General features: G+C 46.7%; 1 protein-coding gene across 9 annotated transcripts in view; it reads left to right on the top strand.

The window, feature by feature from the left end:
* AGRN (agrin) overlaps positions 1 to 16,010 on the top strand; it is a 363,672-nt gene extending 347,662 nt beyond the window's left edge. For all 9 annotated transcript variants that reach the window (XM_067472994.1, XM_067472998.1, XM_067472999.1 and 6 more), the window contains 3 exons: positions 4,557 to 4,781; positions 11,018 to 11,121; positions 12,292 to 16,010. In XM_067472994.1, coding sequence (XP_067329095.1) covers positions 4,557 to 4,781; positions 11,018 to 11,121; positions 12,292 to 12,449 — 487 coding nt within the window. In that variant the 3' untranslated portion in view covers positions 12,450 to 16,010. The remainder of the gene's footprint in view (positions 1 to 4,556; positions 4,782 to 11,017; positions 11,122 to 12,291) is intronic.
* The last annotated feature ends 4,323 nt before the right edge of the window (positions 16,011 to 20,333 follow it).

The following is a 20,333-nucleotide window of genomic DNA, read 5'->3' on the forward strand; positions in this document are numbered from 1 at the left end:
CTAATTATCACAGGACGCTGAAACTGCATGTGTCTAATGATATAAGTCTCTATAGGTTACGTGCCAATTTACAACTCAGAACTGGTAACGGTCTTGATGTTACAGGTTCTGAGTTGTGATGCAAATTCATGGGAAAGGAATGATTTCATGGGTGTTTACTAAACAAGTTGTTTACCTTAAGGTCAGTTCAGGCAACACTGTTAGAGAGCGAAGCTAGGCCTGAGTTCTCTTGTTCCTAGTTCAAATCAAGCTTTGATTTTGGATTTAATATATCCTGGAATAAATAATAAATAAATAAATATACTTTTTTTTATATTCCACTCTATCTCCCGAGGGGACTCATAGAATCCTAGAATCCTAGAGTTGGAAGAGACCTCATGGGCCATCCAGTCCAACCCCATTCTGCCAAGAAGCAGGAATATTGCATTCAAATCACCCCTGACAGATGGCCATCCAGCCTCTGTTTCAAAGCCTCCAAAGAAGGAGCCTCCACCACACTCCGGGGCAGAGAGTTCCACTGCTGAACGGCTCTCACAGTCAGGAAGTTCTTCCTCGTGTTCAGATGGAATCTCCTCTCTTGTAGTTTGAAGCCATTTTCCCATTGCATCCTAGTCTCCAGGGAAGCAGAAAACAAGCTTGCTCCCTCCTCCCCCCTGTGGCTTCCTCTCACATATTTATACATGGCTATCATATCAAGAAGGGCGACCGGAGCTGTCCTCATCATGGACGTTGTCATGGCCATCTTTGAATTGTCGTACCCACTTACGCACTTTGCATACTGTTATGCACTCACTCATTACAGTATCACCGTACACTTCACAAATCTGTCGATGGATTTCTGCAGCAGGCAGGTTCCTTGCTGACAAAAACCGTATCACTGAGCAAACCTCACATGCGGAGGGTGAGTTGAGAGTCTTAAACATTTTTAAAGCACAGAACAGAACCGTACAGGTGAGCTACAGAGCACAGTTGTTCCCGAGGCATGTCGGTACATGACACACGCGCTCGTTGCGGTATGTGCGCGAACTACTAGTGTCTACAACAAAATGGACCTTACTTAAAAAATATCCCTCGTACATGAGATAACAATACACTCAATTGTCCCATCGATTAATTGTGTTAGCTGCAACAGAAACAGCCCTGATCCTTTCCAAAACTTAGGGAAAGTATGTTGCAAACCCTTAGTAGCAACATGTTTTCCAATTATTGTGGAATAGAGACTTGCTGTGGATCCCTCTCCATGTGCTTCAAGGGTTCTCCTCACCAGCACAGATTTTCTCAAACTCAGATCTTGCCATAGGATTGCTCAATAAGATGCGCAGCCATCCGCATCTGTAGAAAACCAAAGGCTCAGGCTGACCGCCAGAGCCGTTGTGGGCGATCACATGTATTAATTCATTATTGTTGTCCAAACTGGTCAGTTGACATCACGTTGTAATCTTCAAGAGGACAGAAGGGCTCGGTGACATTTGGGAGTTTGATTTCAATTAGATAGATTGCTGTAACGAGCACCAAAAGAAACGTAACAATATTAAAATTAAACAGTCTAACATACCTTAATGAAGCTGTCAGTTGTCAATGCTCACTCGAATGACAAAATGCAATTAGGGATATTTTTTTGTTCTGTGCATAGAACAGATAAAACAAGAAGCTATTTTATGTCAGCAATCAATCAGTAAGACCCCGTGGTCTTTAGTAAAGGTTTCTTCTTGGATTCCTGTATAGCGGGAGATGGCTGGGAATATATTCATTGATTCATTCAAATGTCTAGATGTTTATATGTGTTGCACTCCAGGCCTGGAAACACGTATGACCACCGCACCGTACAAGAGTTCAGGAATATAAGCAAACAGTTTACTGTAAAAACAAATAAAAAGAATATAAAAAATCAGGAATAAGAAAGGAAGATATATAATCCAACAGGTGATAACAATAATCCAAATGGCTCGTAAAGTTTCAGAGGCGACAAAGTCCAGAAACAGCCAGAAATCACAGATACAGGATCAGTCCACAATCAAGAAGATACAACTAGTAAAATTTGAACCGGAGTACATTAATAGAAACATAGAAAACTTCCTGGTTATATTAAATCCAAAATCAAAGCTTGACTTGAACCAGGAACAAGAGAACTCAGGCTTCGCTTCTCACTCTAACGCAGTGTTGCCTGAACTGAACTTAAGGTACACAACTTGTTGGTTAATAGATACCCATGAAATCATTCCCTTTCCTGTGAATTTCCTACACAAGTTTCCCATGTAATCTCTCTGAACAATAATCCAAATGACTCATAAAGTTTCAGAGGTGACAAAGTCCAGAAACAGCCAGAAATCAAAGATACAGGATCAGTCCATAATCAAGAAGATACAACTAGTAAAACTTGAACAGGAGTACATGAATAGGGACATAGAAAACTGCCAGATTATACTAAATTATACAAAGCTTGACTTGAACCAGGAACAAGAGAACTCAGGCTTCGCTTCTCACTCTAAAGCAGTGTTGCCTGAGCTGAACTTAAGGTACACAACGTGTTGTTTAATAGACACCCATGAAATCATTCCCTTTCCTATGAATTTCCTACACAACTTTTCCACGTCATCTCTCTGAACAATAATCCAAATGACTCATAAAGTTTCAGAGGTGACAAAGTCCAGAAACAGCCAGAAATCACAGATACAGGATTAGTCCACAATCAAGAAGATACAACTAGTAAACCTTGAACAGGAGTACATGAATAGGACATAGGGTGTCTTGTTCAAATCCTCAACCGTTCCATCATCTTAGCCATTCCTAGTTCATTTTTTGATTGGAGTTTATCTGGTCATGTAAATGAAGGCATTTGTTGATCTCCATAGAACATAGAAAACTTCCAGATTATATTAAATCCAAAATCAAAGCTTGACTTGAACCAGAAACAAGAGAACTCAGGCTTAGATTCACACTCTAAGGCAGTGTTGCCTGAACTGAACTTAAGGTAAACAACTTGTTGTTTAATAGACACCCATGAAATCATTCTCTTTCCTGTGAATTCCCTACACAACTTTCCCACATACTCTCTCTGAACAACACAGTCATTTTCGGCTCTATTTTGTATTTATTATTTTTATTTTATTTACGTCATTTTTATCCCGCCCAGGGCAGCGTACAAGTCGGCAACAATTAGATGCCATATATAAAAATACAATGGTAAAAATACATCTCCATAGCTACAGCTGTGTTCCCGTAGGAACCTTCCTTATCACTCAGCTCTTCACTTGATTCCTTATCTACTGTCGCTACTTCTGACTCCTCTCAATGCCCTTGAGGTCCTGCACTTTCCAAGCTGGTTTTCTCACTGAGAGAACCATCATTGAGAGCCCATCACTTTATGCAAAGAGCTGTTGGATCACTCTGTTGTGTCTCTTGGGGGGGATAAAATATTTTTTCCTTCAGTTATTGTTATTGTGTATGTGTTGTCATCTTGTGTGGTACATGTACATTTCTGTGGCAGCAAAAAATTGTGAAAACTTTTCTTTGGGGAGTATGTCCTTCTATAAACCTGTCCAAACAGCTGTCTTCTTCCCTTCTCTGGGAAAACATGATGCCTCGACGTACAGTCTGAGCCAGAAAATGGGACTTTTGGGGGGGTTGATGTGCCTCTTTGAGGGATAATTTTTGTGGCAAACAAAAATAAGCCTTTTTTTGTAGCCATTTTCAGAGCTTTATCCTGTTTCATGAATATTGAGGAGAAGTTGTATGAAGCGTGTGTGCGAGAGAACCAAGTCTGTTGGAAAGCAGATTTCTCATAACACTTCCTCCTCATTCTGAGTAGATTTGTGTTATGAATATTAGAACAATAACAATAACAATGGTAATAATAATATAAATAATTTCCTATCTTGCATTTATGGCTCAAGGTGATTGAAACAAACACATCATATCTCAAAATACCCACAAATATCGGAGAGTAGTAATTTATTACTTATTTACAGTATTTATATTCTCCTTTTTTCGCCCCGCAGGGGACTCAGGGCAGATCACAATGCACATTTACATGGCAAACATTCAATGCCATAGACACACAACACATATAGACACACACACAGAGGCTATTTAACATTCTAGCTTCATGAGGGTATGTTCTGAGTTCTGGCCACCGTATAGACACACACACAGAGGCTATTTAACATTCTAGCTTCATGAAGGTATGCTTTGAATCCCGGCCACCGGGGGAGCTGTTGCTTCACTGTCCACTTGTGACATGGATGGAGTACTTCCTCGTTCTTTTGCACACTGCTGGAGATTTTTGTGGCATCGTAAAATTAGTTAAATTAGCCACCTAAATTTCTTACTTGACAGAACTCAAGAGCTTTTGGTCAGTAGTGATTTTAATGCAGTTGACTCCCAACGCGGTCCTAATGGGATTATGTGGCCCTTCATATCTGCCTCCAACGGGATTATATGACAGTCACTCAAATGTCAAGGATGCTCCTCAACTCCCAAAACCACTGGGTTGGGTGCAAAATGGGGTCCCCTCTCCATCCCAAAAGCTAATGCCCTCCGTTCTCATCTTGGTGCAGCGAGAAGGCCCTGCAGTCGAACCACTTTGAGCTGAGCATCAAGACGGAAGCCACGCAAGGCCTCATCCTTTGGAGCGGGAAGGCTCTGGACCGATCCGACTACATTGCCCTGGCCATTGTGGACGGCCGCGTACAGATGACCTACGACCTCGGCTCCAAGCCTGTCGTCCTGCGCTCCACCGTCCTGGTCAACACAAACCAGTGGGTCCAGATTAAAGCATACAGGTAGGTTGCTGAACATACGTAGAGACAACGGAGATTGAAATGAAGTTGCAACTAACAATAATAATAATAATATACTTTATTTATATTCCGCCCTTCTCCCCGAAGGGACTCAGAGTGGATTACAGTATATATATGAACAGATACAGGCAACATTCAATGCCTTTTTACAATGACATACAGTGAGATAAATAGACAAAGGCAAAGGCTTCTCCTTTCATTTCCGGCTTCTGGAGGAGGTGCTCATCTCTTGCTTTGGGGGAGGTGCTCTTCTTTGTTTTACAATGACATACAGTGAGAAAAATAGGCAAAGGCTTCTCCTTTCATTTCCAGCTTCTGGAGGTGGCGCTCATCTCTCTCTTTGGGGGAGGTGCTCTTTTCTGTTTTACAATGACATACAGTGAGAAAAACAGGCAAAGGCAAAGGCTTCTCCTTTCATTTCTGGCTTCTGGAGGAGGTGCTCATCTCTTGCTTTGGGGGAGGTGCTCTTCTTTGTTTTACAATGACATACAGCGAGAAAAATAGACAAAGGCAAAGGCTTCTCCTTTCATTTCCGGCTTCTGGAGGAGACGCTGATCTTTGGCTTTGGGGGAGGTGCTCTTCTCTGTTTTACAATGGCATACAGTGAGAAAAATAGGCAAAGGCTTCTCCTTTCATTTCTGGCTTCTGGAGGAGACGCTGATCTTTGGCTTTGGGGGAGGTGCTCTTCTCTGTTTTACAATGGCATAGAGTGAGAAAAATAGGCAAAGGCAAAGGCTTCTCCTTTCATTTCCGGCTTCTGGAGGCGGTGCTCATCTCTGGCTTTTGGGGAGGTGCTCTTCTCTGTTTTACAATGACATACAGCGAGAAAAATAGACAAAGGCAAAGGCTTCTCCTTTCATTTCCGGCTTCTGGAGGTGGTGCTCATCTCTGGCTTTGGGGGAGGTGCTCTTCTCTGTTTTACAATGACATACAGCGAGAAAAATAGACAAAGGCAAAGGCTTCTCCTTTCATTTCTGGCTTCTGGAGGAGGTGCTCATCTCTTGCTTTGGGGGAGGTGCTCTTCTTTGTTTTACAATGACATACAGTGAGAAAAATAGACAAAGGCAAAGGCTTCTCCTTTCATTTCTGGCTTCTGGAGGAGGTGCTCATCTCTTGCTTTGGGGGAGGTGCTCTTCTTTGTTTTACAATGACATACAGTGAGAAAAATAGGCAAAGGCAAAGGCTTCTCCTTTCATTTCCAGCTTCTGGAGGTGGCACTCATCTCTTGCTTTGGGGGAGGTGCTCTTCTCTGTTTTACAATGACATACAGTGAGAAAAATAGACAAAGGTAAAGGCTTCTCCTTTCACTTCCGGCTTCTGGAGGCAGTGCTCATCTCTGGCTTTTGGGGAGGTGCTCTTCTCTGTTTCCAAGCTGAGGAGCCTGTGTTGTCTGTTGACTCATCCTGATTGTGTGGCCAGCATGACTGCATGGAGCACTGTTACCTTCCCACCGGAGCAGTACCTATTGATCTACTCACATTTGCCTGTTTTCGAACTGCTAGATTGGCAGAAGCTAGGGCTAACAGCAGGAGCTCACCCTGCTCCCCAGATTTGAACAGACAGCCTTCAGGTCAGCAAGTTCAGCAGCTCAGCAGTTTAACCCGCTGTGCCGTCGGGGGCGCAGTAGGTTCAAAAATACAGTGAGACAATGACATAGGTAAAAGTAAAGGTCCAGTCATGTCTGACTCTGGGGTGTGGTGCTCATCTCCATTTCTAAGCCAAAGAGCCAGCGTTGTCTGTAGACACCTCCAAGGTCATGTGGCCGGCATGACTGCATGGAGCGCTGTTACCTTCCCGCCGGAGCGGTACCTATTGATCTACTCACATTTGCATGTTTTGGAACTGCTGTGACATACAGTGACATACAGTGAGACAAACACACAGACAAAGGCATTGGAATGTTTTTGAACTGCTTAGATTAGCAGAAGGTAGGGCTGACAGCAGGAGCTCACCCCGTCCCGCAATAAGTAAGAAACATTGTATGTAGGATTGGCAAATAATGTATGGTCCTGGTGTCATCGTGCGATCCATCTCTTAATGACGAAACTACTCTGATTTGGAATGGCTTGCTGAACGGTGCAACTTTCAGGACATGGTGCTCTTGCCCACGGCAGAGAAAGGTCTTGACCTGCCCTCTGTCCACTTCCCAAAGCCTTTCCCTTTTCCTCTGTTGCTCAAGCCGTTCTCCACAAAAGGAATCCAAGGGAGCAAAGGGTCACCTTTCAAGGCCTCCAGACTTGGCGGGCCACCAAAACCAGCCGAGAAGGGGAAACCCTGGGTGACTCACCAGACACGGGCAGCCGGCCGCTCTCAGGTCCCATGCCTGGACTTGTCCGTTTTGGGTCCTGGGAATTGGTCACGGGGGTGAGCAGAGGCGACCGTCCCTCCCTGTTGCTTTGAGGGCCAAAGCTCTCCCTGGGTTTTTATTTATAGCATCCCGGGCCAGCGTTGCAGGGCCAACCCAAGCTCGCTTGCTGCCCAGAGGAGCAGATGGTGCCAGCCACCCACTCACCACAAGGTGCTGAGACAGCCTAGTTATTTCAGCTCAGAAGGCAGAAAATCTCTGAAGCCATTCCCCTGTGGATATCTATCAAATATGATCACGGGCAGGGGCGGCTCATCCATTACGCGAAGTAAGCGGTCGCAGAAAACTTTTTTTTTGCCAGGGGTGCAGAGGCGCCTCTGTAAATGCCCCTCGACCGCCACTTGAGGAGCGCCCCCCCCTCAGCTCACAACAGCCCGAGCAGTCCGGGGGGAGCCTCGGCTTTCTTGCCTCGCTGCCAGGTGATCCTCTTCCCAAAGGGGCCGGGCCCTTGAGCCTCGCCTCGCCCCTCTCGTTCCTGCTCCACCCGGCCACCGGGTGCGCGAGCAGAGCCGGCGCTCAATCATTCTCCGTGTTCGATCCCTTCCCCATGACCGGCTCCCTTTCCCGATCCCCCGGCACCCCACCCACCTCCTCTCCTCTCCCCAATCCACAGGTGGGCCAAGGGGCAGAGCTGCCACGCCTGGCCCACTTCGGGTCCGGAGGCGTGTCTGAAGACCCCAGTGTGCGCACCAAAAGTCGCCTCTTCTCCTGACTTTCTCTTCAGCCATTGGGACCAAGAGAGAGAGAGAGAGAGAGAGAGAGAGCCCCTCCGGCTGGAGGTATCTCCCACCTCCACTCCCTCCTTTTTTTTTTTTTTTTTTGCGCCTACCTTCAGGAAAGGTGGGCATCTCCACCTCTCTCTCTCTCTCTTGGTCCCAATGGCTGAGGAGAAAGTCAGGAGAAGAGGTGACTTTTGGTGCACGCGCCGGGGTCTTCAGGCACGCCTCCAGACCCAAAGTGGGCCAGGCAAGGGAGCAAGTGCGGCAAGTGTAGTTACTGGGATGTATAGTTCACTTACAATCAAAGAGCATTCTGAACTCCACCAAGGATGGAATTGAACCAAATATGGCACACAGAACTCCCACGACAAACAGAAAATATATATCAATGATTGGTGGGGGGGGCGGCGTTGCCAAAATACTGTTTGCTTACCGTTGAAAATTACCTAGGGCCGCCTCTGATCATGGGGAAAAGTCCGACATGTTGCTACTGTGGGTTAAGCAAAGGATGGCATGCTCACGTAATAACAATAACAACAATAGTAACAACAAGTGCAGCATTTTTCCGAATGAAGCAGAAGGTGTTTGAGGATTGGAGCATCCGTAGGGATACCAAGGTGCTTGTTTATAAAGCTACTAGCTGTACCCGGCCACGCGTTGCTGTGGCATAGTCTGTGGCAACCCCCTTCTACCCTCCGAGTGGAAAAGCACAATCAAATCACTCCTGACAGATGGCCATTCAGCCTCTGCTTGATCACAATAATAGAATGGGAGGGTAGGAAGAGACCTCCAAGGGCCATCCAGTCCAGCCCCTTCAGGCAAATGGGAAAAGCACAATCTAACCACTCCTAACAGATAGCCAGCCTCAACTTGATGATGATGATGATGATGGAATCCTAGGGTAGGAAGAGACCTCCAAGGGCCATCCAGTCCAGCCCCTTCAGGCAAATGGGAAAAGCACAATCTAACCACTCCTAACAGATGGCCAGCCTCAACTTGATGATGATGATGATGATGATGATGATGGAATCCTAAGGTAGGAAGAGACCTCCAAGGGCCATCCAGTCCAGCCCCTTCAGGCAAATGGGAAAAGCACAATCTAACCACTCCTAACAGATGGCCAGCCTCAACTTGATGATGATGATGATGATGATGATGATGGAATCCTAAGGTAGGAAGAGACCTCCAAGGGCCATCCAGTCCAGCCCCTTCAGGCAAATGGGAAAAGCACAATCTAACCACTCCTAACAGATGGCCAGCCTCAACTTGATGATGATGATGATGATGATGATGATGATGATGATGATGATGGAATCCTAGGGTAGGAAGAGACCTCCAAGGGCCATCCAGTCCAGCCCCTGCAGGCAAATGGGAGAAGCACAATCTAACCACTCCTGAGAGATGGCCATTCAGCCTCAGCATAATAATAATAATAATAATAATAATAATAATAATAATAATAATAGAATCCTTGGATAGGAAGAGACCTCCAAGGATCATCCAGTCTAGCCCCTTTTGGCAAATCGGAGAAGCACAATCTAACCACTCCCGACAGATAGCCAGTCTCAGCTTAATAATAATAATAATAATAATAATAATAATAATAATAATAGAAGTCCACTTACATCTGGAGAGCACTGTGAACCAAAACAAAGATGAATCTGGACCAAAATTGGGAAGAAAACTCAATATGCCCAAATTTGAACACAGTGGAGTTTGGGGAAGACGGGTGCAGTCGTTCTTCTGCTTTTAAGGTACTCACGACGACAGGAGCATTTTTATATATATAGATTGTCCTCCCAACCCTGCTATATGACTGCGAAACATGGACTGTCTATAGACATCACACTCAACTACTGGAACAATTCCATCAGCGTTGCCTCTGAAAAATCCTGCAAATCTCTTGGGAAGACAGGCGGGCAAATATCAGCATGCTGGAAGAAGAAGCAAAGACCACCAGCACTGACACCATCAACTCCGCTGAACTGGCCACGTTGTCCGAATGCCCGATCACCACCTCCCAAAGCAGTTGCTCTACTCCAAACGGAAAACGTAATGTTGGTGGACAGGGAAATAGATTGAAACATGAGCTTAAAGCCAAACTGTAGAATAGAAACCAAGAACCGGGAAGCCCTGGCCCTCGAGTGTTCTAACTAGAGGTCAGCTGTGACCATTAGTGCTGCAGAATTTGAAGAGGCATGAATAGAGGGTGAAAGGGAGAAACGTGGCGAGAGGAAGATGCGTCAACCAACTGTGGCCAGGATGGTCCCTAGTCAAAGTGGTCCCTGTTTGAAGTGGTCCCTGGTCAAATTGGTCCCTGGTCAAAATGGTCCCTGGTCAAAGTGGTCCCTGGTCAAAGTGGTCCCTGGTCAAAGTGGTCCCTAGTCAAAATGGTTCCTGGTCAAAGTGGTCCCTGGTCAAAGTGGTCCCTGGTCAAAGTGGTCCCTGGTCAAAGTGGTCCCTGGTCAAAGTGGTCCCTGGTCAAAGTGGTCCCTGGTCAAAGTGGTCCCTGGTCAAGTGGTCTCTGGTAACTACACTTAGAGGACCATTGTCCTCAGGTTACGAGAGATCGCCTAAGTAAGTTACTTTTTCCTCCCAGAAGCTATTTAAAATTACACACAGAACAAAAATGCCATCCTACTTTTCAAACGGCCAGCAATGTTACGGATATAAAAGCATGAGAAGAGACGTCTTATCAGCCAACGCGGATCTGAAGGTTCCCAAGAGCAAGGCAGCGGCGCTTAAAACGCAGGCTGAAAAGAGCAGCTTTCAAAAGCTTGTGACAATCGAGAAGCGTTTGCTTGTCACCCAGAGGTGCCGAGGAGACAAAGACGGTGTTCGGAAGCGAAGCGACCACTGCTGAGAAGGCCCTTTCTCTTGCTTCAAGAGGAACGCTTTCAGCAGAAGATGGAAGGCAAATGCTCCGGGTTTGAAGTTCGTCTCTCTCTAAAGTTTCAGCTCCTAAAAGCACGAGCTATTTATAATAATCAATGAAATGTGTTCATGCAGGGTCGGATTGATGAGATGGCTTCTCCTGATGCACTGGAACTGGTGCATTGTCTTGTAGAAGGTGGACATCTTTGGTGAGAACTCCAAACCTTTTCATGACTGCTTGCCCTTTTCCCGTCCTGCAGGGTGCATCGAGAGGGGTCCCTCCAAGTTGGCAATGAGGCCCCCATCACAGGCTCGTCCCCTCTGGGGGCAACACAGCTGGACACAGACGGAGCCCTTTGGCTAGGTGAGTTGCATCCTCCCTATACCAATGGCCACCAAATAGGCAGCCATAGAACTGCCACCCCAATGTAGTAATGTTGGAGAGTGGTCACTAGTCAAAGTGGACTCTCATCAAGTGGTCCCTGGTCAAGTGGTCCCTTGTCAAAGTGGTTCCTGATCAAGTTGTACCTGGTCAAAGTGGTTCCTGATCAAGTTGTACCTGGTCAAAGTGGTTCCTGATGAAGTGGTCCCTGGTCAAAGTGGTTCCTCATCAAGTGGTCCCTGGTCAAGTTGTCCCTGGTCAAGTGATCCCTGGTCAAGTTGTCCCTGGTCAAGTGGTCCCTGGTCAAAATGGTCCCTTGTCAAAATGGTTCCTGATCAAGTGGTCCCTGGTCAAGTTGTCCCTGGTCAGAACGGTCCCTGGTTAAAGTGGTCCCTGGTCAAAGTGGTTCCTGATCAAGTGGTCACCGGTCAAAGTGGCCCCTGGTCAAGTGGTCCTTGTTTAAGTGGTCCCTGGTCAAAATGTCCCTGGACAAAGTTGTCCTTGGTCAAAGTTGTCCCTGGACAAAAGTGGTCCCTGGCCAAAGTGGTCCCTGGTCAAAGTGGTCCTTGGTCAAGTGGTCCCTGGTCAAAGTGGTCGATGGTCAAATGGTCCCTGGTCAACTGGTCCCTGGTCAAAGTAGTCCCTGCTTAAGTGGTCCATGGCCAAAATGGTCGCTAGACAAAATGGTCCCTCTTCAAGTGGTCCCTGGTCAAATTGGTTTGTCTTCAAGTGGTCCCTGGTCGAAGTGGTTGATGGTGAAATGGTCACTGGCTCCTGGCCAAAGTGGTCCCTGGTCAAGCAGTCCCTGTTCAAGTGGTCCCTGGACAAAGTGGTCCCTGGTCAAAGTTGTCCCTGGTTTAAGTGGTCCCTGGTCAAGGTGGTCGCTGGTTGAAGTGGTCCCTGGTTGAAGTGGTCCCTGGTCAAGGTGGTCCCTGGTCAAGGTGGTCCCTGGTCAAAGTTGTCCCTGGTTTAGGTATTCCCTGGTCAAGGTGGTCCCTGGTCAAGGTGGTCCCTGGTCAGAGTGGTCCCTAGTCAAAATGGTCCCTAATCCAGAAAACTTACAGCAACCCAAAGACTTTAATGTTCGCCCTTCCCCATGAGTGACCTTACCCTGCTTCCTGCCTGACTCGGTTTCCCCTTCTGTCGTTCCAGGCGGGCTGGAGAAGCTCAGCGTGGCTCACAAGCTGCCCAAGGCCTACAGCACCGGCTTCATCGGCTGCATCCGAGACGTCGTCGTGGACCGCCAAGAACTGCATTTGGTGGAGGACGCTCTAAACAACCCCACCATCTTACAGTGTTCGGCCAAATAAAGACTCCCCGCAGCCCTTCCTCCTCTCCTTCCTTCCTCTTCCTCCCCGTTCCCTTCTCTCTTCCTTCCTCCTCCTCCTCCTCCTCCTCCCGGCTATTGCTGTAATTATTTTCTATTTTTGTAAACTTATTGCTTTTTATATTTTTGTGGGGGGAAGGGAGGGGGGGAGAGCAGGGAGACCAAGAGGAGGACGACGGAGAGAGAGAGAGAGGACCTGGGGGGGGGGAGGAGGAGCGGGTTGTTTATTTTCGGTTGCGACGGCGTTGCGGCGTTATCTCACCCAAGCCAGTTGGACTCTTTTTGAGCCTCCGTTCCACTCCCAAGACGTGACCAAGGAACTAAACCAACGTGCTTCTTCCTACCCGGCTGCCCATTTTGCTTTCGGACGTCGTCATATTTTTTTTGTTTTTGTTTCCTGCTGTTAAGCATCATTCATACTTGAAACGTTTTCTAATGGCCACGAAGAAGAATCGGATCGATGCCGACGAGGGGAAGATCGGAAAGTTTGCCAGAGGAAAATAGGCTCGTTTGCCGCATCCTTGAACCTTTTCTATGGGATTGGGTTGTGGGGAGAAGGCTGAATCCACGAGAGGGACCTCCGGAGGACGCCCAAAGGCCTTGGACCAAAATCTACCAGCCTTGGACTCACCCTTTAGTCTTCTTTCCTAGGTTTGCTATTATCTTCTTGTACTCACCGTTAGGATGAAAAACACTGAATGCTGTATGTACTCTTCTCTCCCTCTTTTGACATGATTCCAAAACAAATTAGGAGATTCCTCCTGAACATGAGGAAGAACTTCCTGACTGTGAGAGCTGTCAGGGGTGCTTTGAATACAATTTTCCTGCTTCTTGGCAGAATGGGGTTGGACTAGATGGCCCACAAGGTCCCTTCCAACCCTAACTCTAGCCTTCCCTGGCTAATGTCGGGTCCCCATTCCCGCACACCGAACACACACAGACATTTCATGGACATCGGGAAGAACTTCCTGACTGTGAGAACTGTCAGGGGTGCTTTGAATACAATTTTCCTGCTTCTTGGTAGAATGGGGTTGGACTGGATGGCCCACGAGGTCTCTTCCAACCCTAACTCTAGCCTTACCTAGCTAATGTCGGGTCCCCATTCCCGCACACCGAACACACACAGACATTTCATGGACATCGGGAAGAACTTCCTGACTGTGAGAACTGTCAGGGGTGCTTTGAATACAATTTTCCTGCTTCTTGGGAGAATAGGGTTGGACTGGATGGCCCACGAGGTCTCTTCCAACCCTAACTCTAGCCTTACCTAGCTAATGTCGGGTCCCCATTCCCGCACACCGAACACACACAGACATTTCATGGACATCGGGAAGAACTTCCTGACTGTGAGAACTGTCAGGAGTGCTTTGAATACAATTTTCCTGCTTCTTGGCAGAATGGGGTTGGACTACATGGCCCACGAGGTCTCTTCCAACCCTAACCTTAACCCTAGCCTTGCCTGGCTAATGTTGGGTCCCCATTCCCGCACACCGAACACATACAGACATTTCATGGGCATGAGGAAGAACTTCCTGATTGTGAGAGCTGTTCAACAGTGGAACTCTCTGCCCCAGAACGTGGTGGAGGCTCCTCCTTTGGAGGCTTCTAAGCAGAGGCTGGATGGCCATCTGTCGGGGGTGCTTTGAATGCGATTTTCCTGCTTCTTGGCAGAATGGGGTTGGACTGGATGGCCCGTGAGGACTCTTCCAACTCAAGGATTCTATGATTCTTAACCCCGTGAGACTTGAGGTGGGCTTCCATAGACTCCTAGAGTAGCAGAACTTCATTGGGAAGCTACAGGGTGCGAAGATGTGTGATTAGGTTGGCGTCGCAAAAGGGAAAAGGAAGATTTGAGGGATCCTTAGCATTATAGTCCAACGTCGTAACTTCCCCACATTCTGGAGCTCCTAGATAGGATTGGACAGTTGGAAGATCATGTTGAAAGATCCCCATGCTCGTCTTTGTCACTCAATGAGATGAGTGACGACACTTGGGTTTGTATGACACTAAGATCAGCTCTGTTTATTGGATTGCTGAGAGTTCTCTCCTGACATTTCACCCACAACTGCGGCAGGCTTCCTCAGAGGTTGTGAGGTCTGTTGGAAACTAGGTAAGTTGGGTTTATGTATCTGTGGAATCATAACAGTAAATAAAGAATAATAATAATAAAAAAAACAAGAGAATTCCAGACAAGAAACCATCAGGTTCAGCTAATCACCTCCCAACAAAGGATTCCCATGGCAGGGGTGGCTCAACCCATTACACAAAGTAAGCATTCGCAGTATAGTTGATTTTGCCCAAGTGCGCTCTTGAGGCGCTCTTGGGGGAAAATAGACCTTGACATATGTGAGTTGTAGTTACTGGGATGTATAGTTCACCTACAATCAAAGAGCATTCTGAACTCCTCCAATGATGGAATTGAACCAAATATGGCACACAGAACTTCCATGACGAACAGAAAATATATATCAGTGATTGGTTGGGGGGGGGGGGGGGTGTGCGCCAAAATACTGTTTGCTTACTGTTGAAAATTACCTAGGGCTGCCTCTGTCCCCTGGGCAGTATGAAGCCAGACCTTGAAACTACTAGACCATTAAATGCTAATCAAGATGGCCAATTGCAACATTCACACTTGCCTCAAACAGACAAGAGTTTTTTTTTCCCAATCTGGACATTTCACAGATATATAAACCACACTTGCCTAGTTTCCAAGAGCTCTCACAACCTCTGAAGATGCCTGCCATAGATGTGGGAGAAACGTCAGGAGAGAATGCTCCTGAAAGACGGCCAGACAGCTCAGAAAACTCACAACAACCCAGTGAAAGCCTTCAACAACACTGTTCTGTTTAGATTGGTTCTTCTCATTTCGTTTTCCTTAGAGCAGTGGTTCTCAACCTATGGATCCCTAGATGTTTTGGCCTTCAACTCCCAGAAATCCTAACAGCTGGTAAACTCGCTGGGATTTCGGGGAATTGTGGACCCACAGGTTGAGAACCACTGCCTTAGAGGAAGATTCCTTGGCATTACTCTGTGAACAGAGTGCTGTCACTGTATTCAAAGGACCTTGGTTGCAAATACCAAGAAAGATGGGCCATGCCTTTCACCACTGTAGATACCAGGAGACCTCTCCAGGAAAGGTAGCAAAATGGGGTACAGCACCTTGCCTTCTTCAACTTCCAAAAGCAGATTGTCATATCAACTCTCTTAGAACCTGAGGGTGGCCTCTTTGACTTATCGGCCTCTCTCGTATCTCTCTGGTGCTCTGCCTTGCCTGGCTAAAGTCGGGTATCCCATTCCCGCATACCGAACACACTTGGACACTTCATGGATGCCAGCCCATTGATCTCTGATGGACCATTTGTGGAGGTGAAGACATTATGCTTATGGTATTTGTGTCAGAGGCAGAAGGAGAGGGGGTCCTGTGTTGAACTTTCCAGAAGTTTGCAGAAAGTGGCAGCAGGGACCTTTTGGGGACCTATGGAGGGGGGACATGGCACTCTCCCTACTTGTTGGTAAACAATGTAATAAAAAAACTAAACTGACATTTTGCTGGCTTTTCGTGTTACCCCCAAATCCTTCCTTTGCCCTATCACAGTGTTTCTCAGCCTTCCTAATGTCGCGACCCCTTAATACAGCTCCTCATGTTGTGGTGACGCCCAACCAGAACGTTATTTTCGTTGCTACTTCTGCTCAAAGCAAATTTAGTATGATGCCAAGCTTCTAACTTTGTTTTGTTTTTGTTGTTGTTGTTGTTGTTGTTGTATACATTATGACTGTTGCACTCCAGGACAGGAAAAGCCCTCTGACTGTAAACACCAAAACAAGCCTTTTATTGAAGATAATTAAAAAGCAGCAAGTAAAAAGCACTTTAAAGAAATAGGTAAATCCAATTAGGTAAGAAGATAAGCAGGAGCAAAAATAGTCCAGGGTAAAGTTCAGCAAAGTCCATAAACACAAAGTAAATACAAAGTCCACAAAGTCTAATATAATTCAGGAAAACGGGAAACATTAATCCAAGGCATGAGTAGGCATTCATTCAATCCAAAAATCCAAACCATGAAACAGGAAATGCTTAGACATGAATCTTCCAAGCAAGGCTTCCACGATACAAGGACGAGAATATCATTTGATTCCAAACAATGCTTCATCTGACTATATTTCCCATACTTGGAACTTTTATCCCTTCGTTAAGCTATTCCACACACTCAGAAATTTGTTTTGCTTTACTTGAGATCCCTTATCTTTTTCTCCCAGAGCCTGGCAGAACGCCGAAGGCACTGCTCGGCCTGTCTGTTTTGAATAATTTCCTCTAGTCTATTTGCTCATAAAGTTTTGCAGCTGGGCCAGGTGCCCAGTTGTTTTCAAGCCCCAAATCCTGGGAACTCTTAGGTAGCAATTCGGGAAGTACTTACTTACTTAGGCAATCCCTCATAGTCCGAGGATGATGGTCCTCCAAGTTTGGTGTCCTGGCAGTGGGTTCGTAGGTGACTGTGGAGCCCTATTCTTGATCTGCATTTTCTCCCGCAGTGAGGGCATTGGTTTCCAGGTGGATGGTGGTACCGGTCGGGGTTGGCTTGATGTGCCTTCCTCTTGGCATGTTTCTCTCTATCTCCCTCCATTCGTGCCTCTTCAAATTCTGCAGCATTGCTGGTCACAGCTGATCTCCAGCTGGAGCGCTCAAGGGCCAGGGCTTCCCAGTTCTCAGTGTCTGTACCAGAGTTTTTAAGTTTAGCTTTGAGCCCATCTTTCAATCTCTTTTCCTGTCCACCAACATTCCGTTTTCTGTTCTTGAGTTCGGAGTAGAGCAACTGCTTTGGGAGACGGTGGTTGGGCATCCGGACAACGTGGCTGGTCCAGTGGAGTTGTTGGCGGAGGAGCATCGCTTCAATGCTGGTGGTCTTTCCTTCTTCCAGCACGCTGACGTTTGTCCTCCTGCCTTCCCAAGAGATTTGCAGGATTTTCCGGAGGCAGCACTGATGGAATCGTTCCAGAGGTTGCATGTGACGTCTGTAGACAGTCCACGTCTCACAGGCATATAGCAGGGTTGGGAGGACAATAGCTTTATAGACAAGCAGCTTGGTCTCCCTACGGATGTCCCGGTCCTCAAACACTCTGCTTCATTCGGAAGAATGCTGCACTTGCAGAGCTCAGGTGATGTTGTATTTCAGTCTCAATGTTGACGTCTGTATACAGTCCACGTTTTGCAGGCACATAGCAGGGTTGGGAAGACAATAGCTTTATAGACAAGCAGCTTGGTCTCCCTACGGATGTCCCAGTCCTCAAACACTCTGCTTCATTCGGAAGAATGCAGAACTTGCAGAGCTCAGGCGATGTATTTCAGTCTCAATGTTGACGTCTGTAGACAGTCCACATTTCGCAGGCATAGAGCAGGGTTGGGAGGACAATAGCTTTCCCTACGGATGTCCTGGTCCTCAAAGACTCTCTGATTCATTCGGAAGAATGCTGCACTTGCAGAGTTCAGGCGATGTTGTATTTCAGTCTCAATGTTGACGTCTGTATACAGTCCACGTTTCGCAGGCATATAGCAGGGTTGGGAGGACAATAGCTTTCCCTATGGATGTCCCGGTCCTCAAACACTCTGCTTCATTCGGAAGAATGCTGCACTCACAGAGCTTAGGCAGTGATGTATTTCGGTGTTGATGTTGACTTTGTTGGAGAGTACACCATCATCCCCACACCCTTCAGGGACATTCTCACGGGAAACTACACTTTGCACAGGGGTCTCCTGGTCCTTCTCTGCATCAGTATCATTGACCAAACCACAACTCATTGAGCAAAGGAAGTGATCCAAAATGTTTGAAAACGGGAAACATTAATCCAAGGCATGAGTAGGCATTTATACAATCCAAGAATCCAAACCATGAAACAGGAAATGCTTAGACAAGGATCTTCCAGGCAAGGCTTTCATGGTACACGAACTACACTTGATTCCAAAGGATGCTTCATCTGACTGTATTTCCCATACTTGGAACTTTTATTCCCTTGTTAAGCTATTCCACGCACTCAGAAATTGGTTTCGCTTTACTTGAGATCCCCTTATCTTTTTCTCTCGGAGCCTGGCAGAACGCCGAAGGCACTGCTCGGCCTGTCTATTTTGACTCATTTCCTCGATCTATTTGCTCATTAAGTTTTGCAGCTGGGCCGGGTGCCCAGTTGTTTTCAAGCCCCAAATCCTGGGAACTCTCTGGTAGCAATTCAAGGAGTACACCATCATCCCCACACCCTTCAGGGACATTCTCACAGGAAACTACACTTTGCACAGGGGTCTCCTGGTCCTTCTCTGCATCAGTATCATTGACCAAACCACAACTCATTGAGCAAAGGAAGTGATCCAAAATGTTTGAAAACGGGAAACATTAATCCAAGGCATGAGTAGGCATTCATACAATCCAAGAATCCAAACCATGAAACAGGAAATGCTTAGACAAGGATCTTCCAGGCAAGGCTTTCACGGTACAGGAACTACACTTGATTCCAAAGGATGCTTCATCTGACTGTATTTCCCATACTTGGAACTTTTATTCCCTTGTTAAGCTATTCCACGCACTCAGAAATTGGTTTCGCTTTACTTGAGATCCCCTTATCTTTTTCTCTCGGAGCCTGGCAGAACGCCGAAGGCACTGCTCGGCCTGTCTGTTTTGACTCATTTCCTCGATCTATTTGCTCATTAAGTTTTGCAGCTGGGCCGGGTGCCCAGTTGTTTTCAAGCTCCAAATCCTGGGAACTCTCTGGTAGCAATTCAGGGAGTACACCATCATCCCCACACCCTTCAAGGACATTCTCATGGGAAACTACACTTTGCACAGGAGTCTCCTGGTCCTTCTCTGCATCAGTATCATTGACCAAACCACAACTCATTGAGCACAGGAAGTGATCCAAAATGTCCTGTATAAGGGGGATCGGTCATTGCTTTGAAGGCTCCCGGGAACCACAACACACACACACACCATCTCCAAGGATCGCTTTCCTGTGATGCGTCTCAGGTCACAGCCCTACTTCTGTTGACAGGCTGTTGCAGACAACAAAGAGAGGCAAGGCCGGGCAGAGACGAGACATGTCTGGATAAAAATAACGTGTGGAAATCGGTCCCGCAGCTGCCCTCGTGCACGGTCGGAGGAGATATGTTTAAGTCGGGCAAATGAGGTTGCCAGCTCTTTCATTGCTCTCTGGTACTGCCCTGACTCAAATCTGAATACTGGTGAGGTTGGGGAGGGATTGATTATGTCATTTGGGAGTTGTAGTTGCTGGGATTTATAGTCCACCTACAATCAAAGAGCATTCTGAACCCCACCAATGATGAAATTGAACCAAACTTGGTACACAGGACTCCCACGACCAACACAAAATCCTGAAAGGGTTTGGTGGGCATTGACCTTGAGTTCTGGAGTTGTAGTTCACCTACATCCAGGATGGGGGTCAGAAGGGGATGTCATAAGACCGTCAGAAAAAAACAGTATTTTCTGTTGGTCGTGGGGTGTTCTGTGTGCCAGGTTTGGTTCAATTCCATCGTTGGTGGAGTTCAGGATGCTCTTGGATTGTAGCTGAACTATAAATCCCAGCAACTACAACTCCAAAATGTCAAGTTCTATTTCCCTCAAACTCCATCTGTGTTCATATTTGAGCATATGGAATATTTGTGCCAAGTTTGGTCCAGATCCATCATTGTTTGAGTCCACAGTGGTCTCTGGATGTAGGTGAACTGCAACTCCCAAACTCAAGGTCAGTGCACTCAAATCTGTCATTATGGTCCACACGTGCACTCAAATCCTTCTAGTCTTTTCTGTTTGTCATGGGAGTTCTGTGTGCCAGATTTGGTTCAGTTCCATCATTGGTGGAGTTCAGGGTG

This window comes from Anolis sagrei, chromosome 13, assembly GCF_037176765.1.
Source record: "Anolis sagrei isolate rAnoSag1 chromosome 13, rAnoSag1.mat, whole genome shotgun sequence".
Classification (NCBI taxonomy): domain Eukaryota; kingdom Metazoa; phylum Chordata; class Lepidosauria; order Squamata; family Dactyloidae; genus Anolis; species Anolis sagrei.